General features: G+C 35.8%; 1 protein-coding gene across 1 annotated transcript in view; it reads left to right on the top strand.

Annotated features, from left to right (window-relative positions):
* The window catches only part of LRRK2 (leucine-rich repeat kinase 2), a 244,601-nt gene that overhangs the window by 127,853 nt on the left and 99,247 nt on the right, over nucleotides 1-17,501 (top strand). The window contains exons 27-31 of the mRNA XM_006888199.1: nucleotides 878-1,064; nucleotides 3,084-3,265; nucleotides 6,508-6,737; nucleotides 7,152-7,279; nucleotides 12,116-12,334. Coding sequence (XP_006888261.1) covers nucleotides 878-1,064; nucleotides 3,084-3,265; nucleotides 6,508-6,737; nucleotides 7,152-7,279; nucleotides 12,116-12,334 — 946 coding nt within the window. The remainder of the gene's footprint in view (nucleotides 1-877; nucleotides 1,065-3,083; nucleotides 3,266-6,507; nucleotides 6,738-7,151; nucleotides 7,280-12,115; nucleotides 12,335-17,501) is intronic.

Raw genomic sequence — 17,501 nt, 5'->3', positions numbered from 1 at the left:
TCCCTTCCCTTCCCTTCCCTTCCCTTCCCTTCCCTCTCTTTAGCTAGAGCTATTCAATTTATTGGTGAGACTAGCCCATTCTCTTGTAGATTGTTGAGACCAGCCAATCCCCTTGGGGACTGATAGACAGTCATTCACTTTGTGGATAAAAGAACATGCCTCACTCACACAGTCCCACCCTGCCACATATAGTCAGTCACCTACACAAGAAAAGCCATATTGAGAGACAAACTCCATAGGATTCTACTAAAACACAACAACAACAGTGTCTATTCTCTAAAAAGCATCCTCTAATAACAGAAAATTTAAAATAGACAGAGGGCTTCACTTTGTAAAGAATTTCTAAAATGCAGGACTTTGAATAATCACCTAGCATATATTAATTAGTTCTAATGCAAGAACAATGTAAAGTTCTCAACGAAAGGTTGAGAGTAAGAATCCAGGAGCTCCACTGAAGAAATGGTCTGACTCTCTACTTCCCTGTGAACCAGTTCTACATGTCTTAAATTGTTCCTATTGAATTAGAATTATCTAAATATCATAAAACAATTTTCCATCTGCTACAAACATTTGTAAAATGGAATTTTTTTTCTATTAACCTGAGAATTATATTGTAGGGACACTTTACCTCTTATTTTATTTTTAATGGGCTTTTAACTTACTTAAATGTCATTCCTAGTGAAATATACCTTTTCCCTAGCTCTTTTCTGTATAAACCTATATGGAAACACATAGGCAAACACACACATACAGACATAGGTAAATAATGTTAGGAAGTTATGCCTGAGATTGTATCTTGTAAAAATGATCTGTAGCAGTAGTTTGTGTGTTTTGAAAATACTAATTTGGCTTTTATCTCGACATTGTGTTATTTTAGCCTGCGGTCGTTAGATATGAGCCGCAATAATATTCAGTGTCTACCAGGTCCTGCTCACTGGAAATCTTTGAATTTAAGAGAACTCTTATTCAGCTCGAATCAGATCAGTGTCTTAGACTTGAGCGAGAAAGCACACATGTGGTCTCGAGTAGAGAAACTTCACCTTTCTCGGAATAAACTGAAAGAGGTAAGAGGTCATCTTTGTTTAAAATTATTGCCAATTAAAAAAAAAATGCTTTCCTAATTTGCAGTTTAAAAAAGTATAATTGATATTCCTCTTGGAACAAGCTCTAATCTTAAAGTATATGGATACAATCAAATAGCAAATTCCTTTAAAAACTTATTTGGCCTGCTTTTGAGGAAATTGATAAATATGCATACTTGGTTATAAATGTGTATAATGCTTTAAATATGTCATTCTATCACTAAATCTCTGATCCATAAATAGACTTTCAAATACTCTACATTTGCTTAGTCATCTCTGTTGTTGTTCTGTGCCATCGAGTCTCCTGCGACTCATAGCTACCCCTATGTACAACAGCCCTAGACCCTGCTGTATCCTGTGCCAATCTCATAGCCTCTCACACACCTACCCCCATTACCCCAGTCACTGAATCAGTCCATCTCGTCGAGGCTCTTCCTCTTCTGCACTGTCCCTCCACCCTCCCAAGCATGACTTCGTTCTCCAAGGACTGGTCCCTCCTTGCAACATGTCCAAATTATGTCAGATGAAGCTTCAGAATCCTTGCCTCCATGGAGCAGCCTAGTTTAACCCCAGGACGAGTCATCTCTGAGCCATATATATTTCATTTTTAAGCCAGCATTCTTATGTACATTTTTAAATTCTTTCCCACGTCCATCATACAATATGTCTCCACTCATATGTCTGTGACAAAGGATAGAGCAGGCAGCATGGAAACATGAATTAGCCTCTTTTGTTCCTCTTTTTTGCCTTTTATAAAATTGATCACCTATTGTTTTTAGATTTGTGTGTGTACATGTGTCAAGTTCAAGCCTATTGCTTTTATTAAAATTAAGATGAATTAAGTGTTAACAACTGTGAAATTAGACTATGAATATTTGTTGGTACCTAGTTTTATTTGGTTTAGCTTTGGTTTGGTTTTGCAAGCACATTGATGTTTTACTCTATTAAAGTAACTTTTAAAAAATTTTTTAAACTGTTATCGTGTGTGTGTGTGTGTGTGTGTGTGTGTACTGTCAAATTGGATCTGACTGGTACAGGAGGAGGTTGTTCTTTCTTCAGCGGAGTGTCTGGTGGGTTCGAACTGCAAACTTCTGGGAGTGCAGCACAGCTTCTTGCCACTAGGCCACCAGAGCTCTCCTAAAGTAACTTTTATTGGCAGAAATTTTGGAACCAAAAGGAAGGGGAAAAAAACACCGTCTCCTATTGAGATACTGTGCTGCCAACCAAAAGGCACATGGTTCAAATCCACCAGCTACTTCTTTGGAGGAGAAATGGGCAAGCTCCTCCCATGGACTTTGCTGTTGCTGTGATCCTGCGGGAGCAACAGCTGTGACTCCACAGTACATAACAATGATGACGACAACAACAACAACAACAAATACATAAGAATTTAGTTATATTTGAAGAAAATTTGGTTGCATTTAAGCACAGGGAGCTGTGCTGCTAATCCAAAAATAGTGGTTCTCTAGGGGTTCAAATCCCTCAACAGCTCCACAGAAGCTGAAGATGGGCAATCTTCTCCCTGCAATTTATAGCTTCCTTAAAACCCACTGGAAGATCATTTATGAGTTGGTTCTGCCTTGATAGCAATGAGTTAATGAGAAATTTATGGTCTAGTTTTACTTAAGACTATAGCATAAGGGAATATAATGAAGTCATCAATGAAAGCATTTGCATACATGTAAGAGATTTTTCATTTTAATGTTATGATATTACCAAATAGATTAGATTTGTAAAAATTATCAATGACATAAATTGTTTGGGTAAGTTTTTTAAAACCTATTTTATTGTTTTTAAGCATTTATAATGAAAACAAATAAAAAGGTTTTGGAAAATTTTGAAACTATGTTGAAAGGTTGCTCAAACAGCTGATAGAATCTAGGAGCTTGCTTTATTTTATTTTTTTATCAACTTTTACCTTGTTTCTATCAGTTCATATTTCTTTCTCCCCACCAACAAGCTTTGCCTTTTTTTTTTCTCTCTCATTATTATTTCATTAAGATTCCTCCTGAGATTGGCTGCCTTGAGAATCTGACATCTCTTGATGTCAGTTACAACTTGGAACTGAGGTCCTTTCCCAATGAAATGGGGAAATTAAGCAAAATATGGGATCTTCCTTTGGATGAACTGCGCCTTAATTTTGATTTTAAACATATAGGATGTAAAGCCAAAGACATCATAAGGTTGGATTTTTTTTTCTGTTTACTTTTATTATATTTGTTTCCACTTTCCTAGCCTTTTAGTTATAATTTAGGCTAAATATACAGTGCTGTCTGTTCATATCCTAATTGTCAATAATTTCACATGAAATGAATGCATTTATAAGATGCTAATCAGAGGCTTTCCTTTTCCACTGCCCAATTTAGCATTGGGAAAATGTATTGTTTTCTGAGTCATTATTTTGAGCAGAAATGGACTCTGAAAGGAATGAAGCATTCTTACTCTTTTATCTCTTGTTATTAATTAAGCAATGCAAAAAATATAGCACACTGTAACCTCTTTCATTGCATTGTATATAGCAAATAGTTCTGTTTATAACATCATAAAAAGCATTAGAGTTACTCTATTTCTGTCAAATTACACTTGAAAGACTAAATATATTTTTTATTTCAGATTTTATTTTACTCTTTCTTGTTTTTCCAGCAGGTTTGTTTTAGTGTTCTCTACTTATAATCTAATTGGTTTCTATTAAGGTACCCCTGTCTTTACACTCCTGTATTTATCTTGGAGGCTGCAGCTCAATTATCACTTCTCAATATGTACTTGGACATAATAATCACCAAAGCAGGAACCATGGCTATGTTCGTGTAATTTTCAGTTCTTGGCATCTGATACAGCCTCTATGTAATAACTAGTTGTTGAGTTACAAATGCACTACAATTACTTGATTCTCGCCTGCATATTTACATTTGCCTTTGTTTTTCTCTTTTTATGAGAACATGGTTTTCTATTCTGTTGAGATTGACTTAGTTTGAAAAGGTTGTCACCATTATGCAAAATATGGCTATCATGTTTTTACATTCTTATTTCCTGTGACTTTTGTTCCTGAGACTAGAAATGACGTTAGTGCAAAAATTAATTATTGCTAAAAATTTAGAAGAATTAATATTGCATGTATAATACTATATCATCAAGCTATTATATAATTATATTTTTTAAATATGTGTACAATTGTTTTAGAAAAAGACCTGGAAGAATTTACAAATTGTAGGCATAATTTGTGCTTTTAAAATGATTTTGTACAAGTTCATTTTTAAATTAGTATACATTTGAACCATGTATTCCCATGTCTGTTGATGGGAAAAACAGAAATTGAGTTATATATAAAAAAACTTGTTTTTCTCAATGGTAGTGGGTCCAAATTCTGACTTATCGTGTCGTAACTTCTTGAAATACCAAAGGAATCAAGACATTAATATTGATTTTAGGTCAAATTGTCAAAAAGGTTGGCTCCTTATTAGTTATAATTCAGTCTATAGTCTCAAAACATTACTTATAATTTAGTTTACTCTTCTAATTTTAAAATTTCAGGATTTAAAATATCTAGTTTAAAAATACATCATTCATATCCATTATAAATTTAAGAACATTTAAAAATTTACTATTATCACAAACGTTGTTTTGTTTAGCCATTGATCACAAATATAGAGACTTTTAATTCATTTAACACTAAGATTTATTAGAAATAACAATATGTTAACATCTGGTAATACTGTAGTAGGTTTTGTTTTTCTGCGTTTGGGTTTTGGTCGTGGTGTTTTGTTTTGGTTTTGTTTTTTTTTTCCAAATCCCATTTTCTTTGTTGTAGGACATTGTCTTGTGTCATTTGCTTTACTGTTTTAAGCTTCATTTGGTGATTCTATTTTTTTTTTATTTTACCAGTTTATTTACAAAATTTGATTACATTATTTTTTTCAAACCAGATTCTTCCAAATTCCCTCACCCCCTACCCATCAAATTGTACAATTCTATCTTTAATTTCTGCCCGCCCCCCCCCCAATCCTCAACCATCGGCTTCCACTCTCCTCCCCCTTGGATCCTCATACTCATTCTACAATAATGCTTTTATACAGTATTTGTCCTTGTGGAACTGAGTTAGTTCACTCAGCATAATGTCTCTGGTCCCTCCGAAGTTTGGTAATAATTTACAAAATCACTGCTCCTGTGTGCTGGGTAGTATTCCATTGTGTGAATGTACTGTAACTTCTCAATTCATCTGATTGTGGTTGGACATCTGGGCTGTGTCCATGTTCTTGTAATGGTGAGTAATGCTGCTATGGAAACTAGTGTAAAAGTCTGCGTTTGTGCCTCACCTCTCATTTTCTCAGGGTAGAGTCCAAGCAGTGAAATAGTTGGGTCATAAGGAATTTCTATGTTTAGCTTTCTGAGGAAACGCCAAACAACCTTAAAGTGTGTTATACCATTGTACAATCCCACTGACAACTTGTAAGAGTTCCTGTCTTGACACATGCTCTCAAATATTTATTACTTCCTGTTCTGTTAAACTTTGCCACTTACTAGAGTGAGATGAAATCTCATTGTGGTTTTGATTTGCATCTCTCTTACTGCCAATACTTCGGTAGTTTTATCTATCTATCATCTATCTATCTATCTATCTATCTATCTATCATCTATCTATCTATCATATTAACCATGAGATCTCACTATCCATATACTTCATATATATATGCATATGACTTACAGTATATTACTATACTTACACAAATATTTGTATAATGCAACCAATATGATATGATTTCTTATCAAATCATATAGTACACAACAACAAATTTAGTGTAACATTGTATTTACTATATGTCGGTTCTTTGTAATACAGATGTTAAATTTTGTATTTAGAAAATTTAGAGTCTGCACTGTGTTCTAATTTCTACTAGATTATATTTTGACATTGTGAATGTTTCTAGTGATAGTATGACATTCCAGAGTGTTTGATAATCATTATCAATTATACTAACAATATTAGCAATGCATTTACAGTGTGTTAAATAGAATGTTCTTCATTAGTTATATGAGCTATGGACTTTGTATGTTGCGGTTATGTGCTGTTGAGTTGCTTGCAACTCATAGTGACCCCATGTACAACAGCCCTATGCACTGCTCTATCCTGAGCCAACCTTATTGACTCTGACTTGCCTACCCAAGTCATTCAATCTGAATCAGATTGATTCAATCACTGAATCTCATTGAATGTCTTCCTCTCTTCTCTGTCTGTCCACCTTCCCAAACATAATATCCTTCTCCAGAGATTGATTCCTCTTTGCAATATGCCCAAAATATGCACTCTTGTATACTTTATACTTTAAAACAGTCTAATATTGAAAATATTCAGTGCATATGAGCAAACCTAAATATTAAATGTGTTATTATGCAGTTTATTATTTTGTTTCTATCTTTCAAACACCAGATTTCTTCAACAGAGATTAAAAAAAGCTGTGCCCTATAACAGAATGAAACTTATGATTGTGGGGAATACTGGGAGCGGGAAAACCACTTTATTGCAGCAATTAATGAAGTTCAAGAAATCAGATCTTGGAATGCAAAGTGCCACAGTTGGCATCGATGTGAAAGACTGGCATATCCAGATAAAAGGCAAAGGGAAGAAAGACCTGGTTCTAAATGTATGGGATTTTGCAGGTATTTGTATCTCTAGAATATATAATTTTATTTTTATCTTTATTGAGAAAAAGATTTCAATTCTGAGTTTTCTGTTCCGAGATTGCAAATATAGCTGGTGGACTCTATGAAATTATTCCAAAGCCATTTACTTCTCCTAATGTTACATTTGCCAACAAAGAAAAAGGTATATGGAGAGAACTATTTGGAACCAATAGATACCATCTTAAGCTAGATAATTGGCTAGTCCTTGACACATATGTTAAAAGTGGTCAATTACTAGTAAAAAGCCAAATATAACTTTTAAGAGATTTTCTGCATTAGTTGCTTTTTTTCTCACTATGCTAAAAATGTAAATAGTTTATAAAATAAGTTAAGGATTCCTGCCTACTGAATGGCCAAGATTTTTTAAAGCCTATAATCTTTCTTTATTAGGTCGTGAGGAATTCTACAGTACTCATCCCCACTTTATGACACAGCGGGCTTTATACCTTGCTGTCTATGACCTCAGCAAAGGGCAAGCTGAAGTTGATGCCATGAAGCCTTGGCTCTTCAACATAAAGGTGATCTAATATAATTATATTAAAATATAAAATAATATCATTCTCTTTGCTTCTGAAGTCATTAATTTGAAGTCATTAAAGTTACACAGCTTTGCTTAGTCTCTTACATTTTTTTAAACGAATGAAGTTTCAAGCTGATTTTCAGAGTAGTTAACTGATAAAGTTAGTATCTTCAATATTGATGAATATTATGTTGCTGCTAGCTGCAGTGCAGGTGGCTCCAACTCACAAAGGCCTTCTGCACAAGAGAAAGAAACTTGTCTCACAATCTCTGTTGGTGCTTAAATCCATTGTTGCAGGCACCGTGCTATTTCTTTCCATCTCATTTGAGAGTCTTCCTTTCTTTACTGACCCTCTGCTTTTCGAAGTATGATACCTTTCTCCAGGGACTGGCCTTTCCTGACAACATGCCAAAATTGTATGAGACAATTGCTTCTGAGGAGCAATCTGGCTGCAGTCCCTTCAAGATATATTTGTTTATTCTTTTGGCAGTATATGATAATTTCTCTACTCTTGACAAGTTTCACAATTCAAAGGCATCCATTCTCATTTGTCCTTTCTAATCCACTGTCCAGCTTTCACATATTTGTGAAGCAATGAAAACACTATGACTTAGGCCAAATGCATCTTAGTCTTTAGAGTAACATCCTTGCTCTTTAACACTTTAAAAGGAGTCCTTGGCACTAGATTTGCCCAGCACAATATCTTATCGTATTTTTTGACTGGTGCTTTCACTTGTGTTGATGTGCATACAAGGAAATGAACTGACAGCTTTGATCTTTTCTCCGTTTATCATGATGTTGCTTATTGGTCCAGTTTTCAGTTTTGTGTGTGATTTTTTTTTTTTGTGAGTCATCTGCATGTAGCATGTTGTCGAGTCTTCCTCCAATACTGGTGTCACATTCTTCTTTAAATAATCCAGCTCCTGGAATTACTTACTCATTTTACAGATAGAATGTTGTTGTTGTATACCATAGCATCAGAACCGATTCCTAGCTGACTCTCCAGCAGGTTTTCAGAGACAGTTAATTGCACTGTAGGAGGTGGCCAGTCTTTCTTCTGCAGAGCAGCTGAGGCATTGAACCACAGTGCGTTTGGTATTGCAGCACCACTTCTTGCCACTAGGACACTAGTTCTCCCTGGTGGATAGAATCTGTAGATCTATAAATGCTTTCATACAAATAGAATAGGTGTGTAGAAAAGACACAACTTTGAGCACAACTTTTCTAATTTTAAACCAAATTGTATATCCTTTTCTATTCTAATAATTATCTTTTGATATATGGATATTCTTCATGAGCTCCATTCTGTTCAACGTTATTCATAATTTTTCATGATCCACATAGTTCAGTACATTGTTGCATAATAAAAAAAGTACAAAAATTATTTCTGATATTCTTTGCTTTCAGCTAAGGTCTATTTGATATCAGTAATTTTGATACCAGGGAGCACTGGTGGCCTAGTGACAAGAAGCTGCACTGCAGTCCTGCAGGCATGTAGTTCAAAGCCACCATCTGCTCCATGGAGAAAGATGGGCAATCTCCTCCCATGCGATTAACTGTCTCTGAAAACCCGCTGGAGAGTCAACTATGGGTCAGTTCCAACTCAACAGCACACAGTAACAAGAACAACTATATCTTTTGTTCCTTGGCCTTTTCTGAATCCTGGTAGAATTTCTGGCAGTTTGCTGTTGATACCCTTTTCTAGCTGTTTTAAAATTTTTCTTTGAAAGATTTTACTTGAATGTGTTAGTAATCGTATTGTTTGATAATTTACGCATCTTATTTTATTATTTTTTAAAAAAAATTTAGAATGAGCACAAATAAAGTTAAAGTCCAGTCGGTTGACCAGGAAACTGTCTTCCAAATTTCTTGGCATAGATAGTACGTCCAGGTCTGCATCTGATTATTTTAAACTTCAGTTGGTATTTTGTCAAATATCACACCCTTATTTTTTTGCTAATACCTACAATACAGCCTGGACTTGATCTGTGAGTGCGATTGGTTCTTGATCATGTGTGCTATCTCTTGAAATAAATACGCATGAATCAAGTCTATTGATTTTGTTGTTTTGTGATTCTCTGTGTTCCTCTTTTTTTGATGTGCAGCATACAATATTTTTTCCAATAAAAGCTTTCTGTTCCTCAACTTGGTGCATAAATTATTTTGTCAGTTTGAGAAATGCCAAGCACTTTCCCTCCATTTGTTTCTTAATTCCAGGTCTTTGCATATTTTATTGTAATGCTGTGCTTTGTGTTCTTGAAATGTTTTTTTCAATTTTCTGTTCAGGTTTCTAGCAAATTGCAAAGACTCTTCTGACATCTATTGGTGTTTTATATCTTTCTTGTATTTTTAATGACCTTGTTTTATTCATATATGATCTCTTCATGTCATTCCACAATATCTGCACTTCATTTATTGGTGTTTTGTGTATCAAATCAGTTCTTGTTATTGGATCCTAAATTCAGGTACATGATACTCCAGATCATATTTGGTTCTTGTGGACTTATATATGTTTTTTTCAGCTTTATTTGAACTTGTGCATGCACAATTAGTTGAGACCTACTTCCCAGTTGGCCCCTGACCTTTTTCTGGTTGCTGTTATTAAGCTTCCCACGTTTCTCTTCATGGATGTAGTCAGTTTGGTTCACTGTGTAGTCCATCTGGGAGAGTTCACATAATATAATTGTTAATTCTTTTTTATAGGTATTTACAACAAATAAGTTGTTGGTTGTGTAAAATTCTGTCATATAATTTCTGGCCTCATTTCTGTCACCAAGTCCATAATTTCCAACTTTTGTATTCCGGTCAGCAATTATAACTAATGTATCTCAATTACATGACTCATGCATAAATTTGAATAATAATGATATTGTTATAGGCATAGATATAGGTTTTTTTCTATCACTGACAGCAATGTACTTCAAGATAGATTTTGAAATGTTCTTTTTTTGTGATTAATATATTGTTGTTGTTGTTATGTGTCATCAAGTCACCCACAACTCACAACAACCCTAAGTTCAAAAGCTCTGAAGCCTGCCCTGTCCTGAGCCAGTCTTACAGACTTTGATACACCTACCCTCATTGCCCTCATTACTTTATAAGTCCATTTTATTGAGTCTTCCTCTCCTGTGCTGTCACTCCATCCTTCCAAGTATGATGTCCTTCACCAAGGATCTGTCCCTCCTGGCCACTTGCTTAAAGTGTATGAAACAGAACTTCAAAATCCTAAACTTTAGGGAGAAACTTGGTTTCATTCTCTCCAAGACAGACCTATTTGTTTGGTCCATGATATGTTCAGGACTCTTCTCAAGCATAACACTCAAAGGCATCAATTCTTGTTCTGTCATCCTTAGTCACTATCTAGCTCTCTGATGCACAACAAGTAATTATTCCTCTTCAATTTGTCATTCCCAGTATAGTAGACCATACGCTTGCGTGATTGATTTAAAATAGCCAGTACCAGTCCTTTCATCTCAGTAATGCCTAGAATATCAGTATTTGTATGTTCAATTTAAGTTTTCACAGCTTCCAGTTTTCCTGGATTCATACTTTGTATTACATTTCATGTTTCTGAAAATTTTTAACATGTAGAATTATGTTGTTGTTGTTGTGTTCCTTTGAGTTGGAGCTGACGCATAGCTGACCCACCAGCTGATTTTTAGAGCAGTTAATCACGTAACACTGTCTATGTGAAATAATTTTCATCATGTTATTTGTTAAATAGATTACACACTTTTAATTTTTAAGCTAAACTATTCAAAGAAAGTAATCCATGTATCACTAGACAGTGATGTCCTTTGTGGTAATTTTAGTACTAACTCTTATGCATTTAATGGTCCCAAATTAATATGATGCTGGGGGAAATAGAAGGATCAGAGAAAGAAAGCAAGACCCAGAATGAACTACATTCACATAGTGACTGCAACCGTAGGTTTGAGCATCGTAGATGCCATGAGGAGGGTACAGGGTAGGGCAAGTTTCCCATCTATTGTTCACGTAGGTGTCCTTTGTAGAGTTCACGGTTGTCCATAGTGGCTCACTATGAGTCAATGTTACTTGCCTCTAGGGCATCTACCAACAAAAACAAATTAATATACTCTTATATTTCGATCTATGCTGTTGTTCTTGTAAAAATAGGTTTTTTTAGAATTGTGTCTGAAGTAAGAATTGAAGGGTTCTTATGTCTTAAAGTCATAAATATCTTAACAGTTAGGTATTATTGAATTATTTTGATATTTTCTTTGACTTCTTTTTTCTTAACTTTATTATTGTTAGCAGAAGTAAGCAAATATTACAATGACAGTAATGCGTATCATTTTACCTTTCGCCCCTAGTTTAGGCTGAATGACTACAAAATAAATTCATGAAATTAAATTCTTAAATAAAGAAGAAAAAGCAAAAAGATTATTATACTTTTAAGGCATTTTTTGGTGGTTGTACTACATGTTTGCTCTACTTAGAAATCCAGTGCACATTTATTTAAAGCGTAATCCATCTCAAGACATGGAAGACAAAGCATGAAAAACAAACCTAGGCTGCTGTGGGTATTTAAATTATCTGCAATAAAAATTGGATTAAGAAAGAGCAGAGAAATGACTTTTAAAATTTCATGAGGTTAATTTTTTTTCTTAAGACTAAGGGAGGAAATTGTTATACTGATTGGCTAGTTCCAAAATCACCTATAATTTAAGATAGTTATTCTTTTGCTTTTCTTGAACACTTCTATTTTCTCATTTTTATTCAAATGAATTTTATAGAAAACAAATATCAACAGAGGCCTAAGCAGGCCTGATTTCAAAACAATCTCAAGAGTCTTTTCTGTCTTTCTTCGTAGGCGCGGGCTTCTTCATCGCCCGTGATTCTAGTTGGCACTCATTTGGATGTTTCTGATGAGAAGCAGCGCAAAGCCTGCATAAGTAAAATCACCAAGGAACTCTTGAACAAGCGCGGGTTCCCCGCAATCCGGGATTACCACTTCGTGAACGCCACTGAGGAATCGGATGCTCTAGCAAAACTTCGGAAAACCATCATAAATGAGAGCCTTAATTTCAAGGTAAAATAGTTTAAGCCTCGTGTAAGTTAGTAGACTAATATCATTTGTTAATGCTGATATTCTACAACTCCTTAGACAAGTCAGAAGAAGCCTTGAGCAGAGCATAGTTATTTAAAATCATGAGCTTTTTCAAATTCCTATTCTCATTATTAAAGTACTTTCAGTTTCGCTTCTTAATACATACTTCATTTCAAATTCATGATCAAAATAGAGGATCCTAGAAATGTAGTAATTTTTAAGAACATTTCTGATGCCTTTTCTCCCACTTTTAATATCAGGAACCACCCTTTTTTTTTTTTTATTCTTCAGCTGTTACTTGTCCATCTTTATTCTTCTTCTGGAGTTCTTATTTTACTCCATAACTCTGTCACTTGTTCATGTCTCCTATCCACCACTGTGATAGTTATTCTAATTTCCCTCCTAAGTATATTAGATACTCTTTTAATTTGGTTGCCAAGATCACCAATTTGGTTTTCTACAACGACAAAATAATATTTTAGTTCCTACAAGCTGGGGTTTTCATTTTATAAATTACGTTTCTTATTCACGAAGGTTAGTTCTAGTAAGTTCTTTCCTGGTAAGTCAAATTGTATTTGAAAAGATTTCTGTAACACAAATCAATTGTCTATCAGGAAGAAAACTTAACTTATTTCTAAATATTTGCCAGAAAAACAAATATCCTCCACATTTTACCGAAAATATGCTATAAACAACTGAAAAATATCTTGGATAGCTGAACATGACAAACACAAAGGCGAGTTTCATTGTTAGTCTCTGTTGTCTTAGCCCATTCGCACTAATGATCAACGTCATAGCTGATAACAAGATCCCTGTTTTGTCTGGGCAGTCCGAGCCTGATTATTAATAGTGTCATGCTACATTCTCAGAAGAATTTCAGTTTGGATGATAAATTATATCACCCTGGTTATAACTCTTTGTACCATTTAACTTAGTTCTGTCCCATTTCCACAGATTATGCTTCTATTCAAAGCTTAATGAGCCATTTAGAAATGTGTTGGTCTTTGTGCACCCAGGCAGAGAATTTGTATGTCTATATCTCTCAGTACACATCTCATCTCTCACTGTCACTAGAATATTGTACTAATGGTTGGACAATAGTAGCAATTTATTTATAAAGAATGGTTTTGCTTGTTTGAAGATTTTTCTACTCTTTTGAGACATAGGTTTAGTAGGTAATGTGACTTTGAAAAACAGATACCAATCTGATTGAATTTTTTCTTACTATAAGTGGTGTTCTTCTAAGATTATATTTACTGTATTTAGCAATACTTTGTGATTGATTTAAAATATTTTGCAACCTCTCTTTTTATTATTATTGTCAGAACATGTGTTATGTTTTAAAGGCTCCTTGGGATATGAGTTTATTTTGTTATTTTGGAAAAAAATCTCTATTGAAGCGAAGTCTATAAAGAAAGCATTTGGCTCATCAAGTAGATTAATACTGCTTTTCTCTAATAATGAGATCTCAGTAGCTATTAGTAAGGCAAGTTTTCTTCTTATAAATGAACTTCAAAGGCAACTCCATATGATGAAGTCAAGCTGATGTTTTGAGACCTTGTGCCAAGGTCTTTATTGCTAGTGGATGCATACATTTCAGCATAGTGGCTGCAAAGCTGATTTGATCGCTTTGTAGAGCAGGGTCGCTTTGAGAGCACACAGGAGCAGGGAGCCTGCCTCAACTTGCTTTTTTCCTTTCTCAGGTGCTTGAGCCTCTATTTAAATAGCAGCTTTCAGTGTCTTACAAACATTTTGTTGCTCTTTTGCTTCTTTTATATCTCTTTAGCCCTTCTTTATTATTTTCTTTTTCTTCCCTAATTAATTATGGGCCTTTGTTGTTCACAGGGACACTATGAGTAGTGGTTGGCTTGGTGGCTCCCAACAATAACAACAACAACAACAACATGCCTTCTCTTTATAATGAACTTATTTGGGCTTTAACTTTTTTTTTCCTTGGCATTTGATGACTTGAAACTTTATCTAAAAGGAGACAGAACAAAATGGAATTCTGTGCGTACATTATAGTTTCTAATGCTGTTCAGATCATTAGCAGAACTAGGGTTCTTTACTGGCACTGTGACCTAGCTTGTAAAGCCCAAACATTATTTTTAAAATTTATGTTATCTAAGAAATGCTTATTTCAACTTATATAGGTATAAACTCATGGGTTAAAGCTTAAACTTCACTCCAAGATTTTATTTGCTCTTAATCTTTAAATAAAGAGGAGGGATATATTAAAAGTAGTGAAATTCCATTTAATTTTTCTTGTCAAGAATTATGTTACAACAATCCAAAGACAGTTTGGAGATAATATGGAAATGATTACTGTGGCTGTTGTCTGTAAGATCTTTATGGCTAATTATTATCAGAGAGATAAAAATCAGGTTATATAGTTGTTGTTGTTGTTGTTGAATAAAATATTCTTTTTTTAAAAAATACTAAGCCCAAAAATCTAAGTAGAGATTCTGATGCTTATTATTAACTAAAGATACGGCTTCTGGGGGTCCAGAAATGAGGAGATATTGCCATCTGGTGGTCTACTGAGGTATTTCATGTTATGCTATTAAATGTCTACTGCAAATTAGATTTTCAAGAAAAAGATGAGGGAGGAGGGATTAGAAGAACTCTTCTTCATATAGATATTAATTAAAGGTATGGAAATAGAATGTATCGCTATCACTGTGATGTTTACTTGCTCTGTCCTGATAACTGTCCCCTGGTCCAAGTATAGGTTTTGCATAAGCACGATCAAGTGTTCAGGGATTCCCATTCTTCTCAGAATCAGCCACAGTTTATTGTGATCCACACAGTCAAATGCCTTTGCATAGTTAATGAAAGGTAGATAAACATTTCTCTGGTGCTGTTTTCAGCTAAGATCTATCTAAAATTGGCTATCTCTAGTACCATGACCTCTTCTCAACCCAGCCTGCATATCTGGCAATTCTCTGTTGATGTGCTGTTCCAGTAATTTTTGGATCATTTTCAGCAAGATTTTGTTTGACTGTGATATTAATAATATTGTTTTATAGTTTCCACACTGTTGGGTCACCTTACTTTTGAATGGGAACAAATATGGATTTCTTTCAGTCAGTTAGCCAGGTTGTCTTCCTCCAGGTTTCTTTTCTATTCATATGCATAACAGATCATCTGAGAACATGGGCTTGTATTAGGAGGAATGTGTCATCAGAATTGGAGGAAGACTCAACAATCAACAACCATTCTTGCCAAAACTGAGGAAGACCTGTGGCATTTGCAGAAGGTCAAGGATTGTAGCCTTCCATAAGTGTTGGAGCTCAACATAAAAGAATATATATTTTCACCTCTAATTTAATAGGCAGCTTCATGATAGACAGTGAAGAGATTGGGATTAACAGCTTCAACTTGCTTGGCTCCACACTCTTGGTACCAGCAACCAGGAAATCAAAAGATGGATTCCACTGGAAAAATCTGCTGTCAGGGACCTCTCCAAAGTACTGAAGAACAACAACATCAATCTAGAGACTAAGTACACCTGATTCATGCCATGGTCTTCGTAATTATTTGCTATACATGAAAGATCGGGACAATGACTAAGGATATTAGAAGAAGAATTGATTCCTTTGAGTTGTAGTGCTGGAGAAGAGCATGGACTGCTAGGAGAGAAAACAGGTCGTGGACCAGACTGCTCCTTGGACACAAGGATTCTGAAGCTTCATATGACATACTTTGGGCATGTTGCAAGTAAGGACCAGTCCTTGGAGAGGGATGTCATGCTTGGAAGGGTGGAGAGGAAGACTCTGGATGAGATGGATTAACTCAGTGATTGGGATAATAGCGGTAGGTGTGTCAGAGACAATGAGGTTGGCTGAGGATAGAGCAGGGTTCAGAGCTGTCTTACATAGGATAACTGTTTGTCTCAAGCCACTCGATGGCACATAACAACAACACAGAAGGGTGGAGGAACAACTGGATTGACACAATTACTCTGGCAATGGAATTAGGTGCATTGGAGCGGACTAGTTCAGGATTGGGCAGGGTTCAGTTGTCCATAGGGTTGCTGTGAGTCTCAGGCAACTCGATGGCAGAATCAGTTGATCACATAGTTAATAGCCTGAGAAGTCCTCTCTGTCTTCTCTGCACTGGAAGCAGCTTTCCTGCCCCTAAAAATGTATACCTGCACCAAGTTTAACCCCCCCTTCCCTGGTCAGGAGCGCCTCTCAGCTGCTGAGCCGTCCATTGTCTGCAGTGGTGCTGAAACAACAGAGACACTGAGAGATGAGAACTTCTGCTGCTTGCCAGCCCTACGTTCCTTGATTTCATTTCTCTTTAGTTGCAGCTTCCAAACCAGCACCATCTCAAGGGATATTGACACAGCAGCCAAGTTCCTTGGGGTTGGGGCTGCTATACTTGCAGTGGCTGGCTCGGGAGCTGGGATTGAGACTGTTTGGGGGAGCCTCCTTGGTTATGCCAGGATCATCCTCTGGAGCAGCAGCTCTTCTCCTGGGCCATTCTGGGCTCTGCCTTCTCAGAGGCCATGGAGTTCATTTGCCTGATGGTGGCCTTTTGGAGCCTCTTCGCCATGTGAAGGAGCCATCTCCACCTCCCATAGCTTGTTGCTTTCCTACCTCTGGTGTCTCGTCTACCCTATATGTTTATTTCCCTGCATCTTCCCAGGCAACCTGGGGAAAGTGATTGGCTGAGGGAAGATAGATAAAAACTGTATTATTAATAAAAAAAAATAGCATGGGAGGAGATTAACTGCCTCTGAAAGCCTGCCAGAGGGTCAGCTCTAGGTCAGTTTTCACTCTATGGTACACAACAACAATAACTATTGTATAAAGGCTATTATTTTAAAATACCATATTTTCGACCAGCATTTGGACATGACTGAAATGTTAATTGATTTTGGGCAAAAATTATTTTAAGTGGTACAGTAGCGGTCTATTTGCTGTACTGAGGTAACTTGGAGTTGCTGTGATGCTGAATAACAGTGCTACGGGTGTGTCAAACACTGTAACAGCTGTCCGTGGTGGGCAGTGTTTGGTGGAGCTCCCAGACTGATTCACATTTGGAAGCAGGAGTGGCATCCACTTCCTCAAGCACATGCCTCTGGAAATCTATGAACCTGGAGAAATGAAAATAGTTATAGTAGGGCTTCAGGACTTTTGTT

The sequence above is a fragment of the Elephantulus edwardii genome, unplaced genomic scaffold (genome assembly GCF_000299155.1).
Source record: "Elephantulus edwardii isolate Elephantulus edwardi_28Jun2011 unplaced genomic scaffold, EleEdw1.0 scaffold00065, whole genome shotgun sequence".
In the NCBI taxonomy this organism is placed as follows: Eukaryota; Metazoa; Chordata; class Mammalia; order Macroscelidea; family Macroscelididae; genus Elephantulus; species Elephantulus edwardii.
The sequence above is the reverse complement of the archived record's forward strand: the minus strand, read 5'-3'. Positions and strand labels throughout refer to the sequence as shown.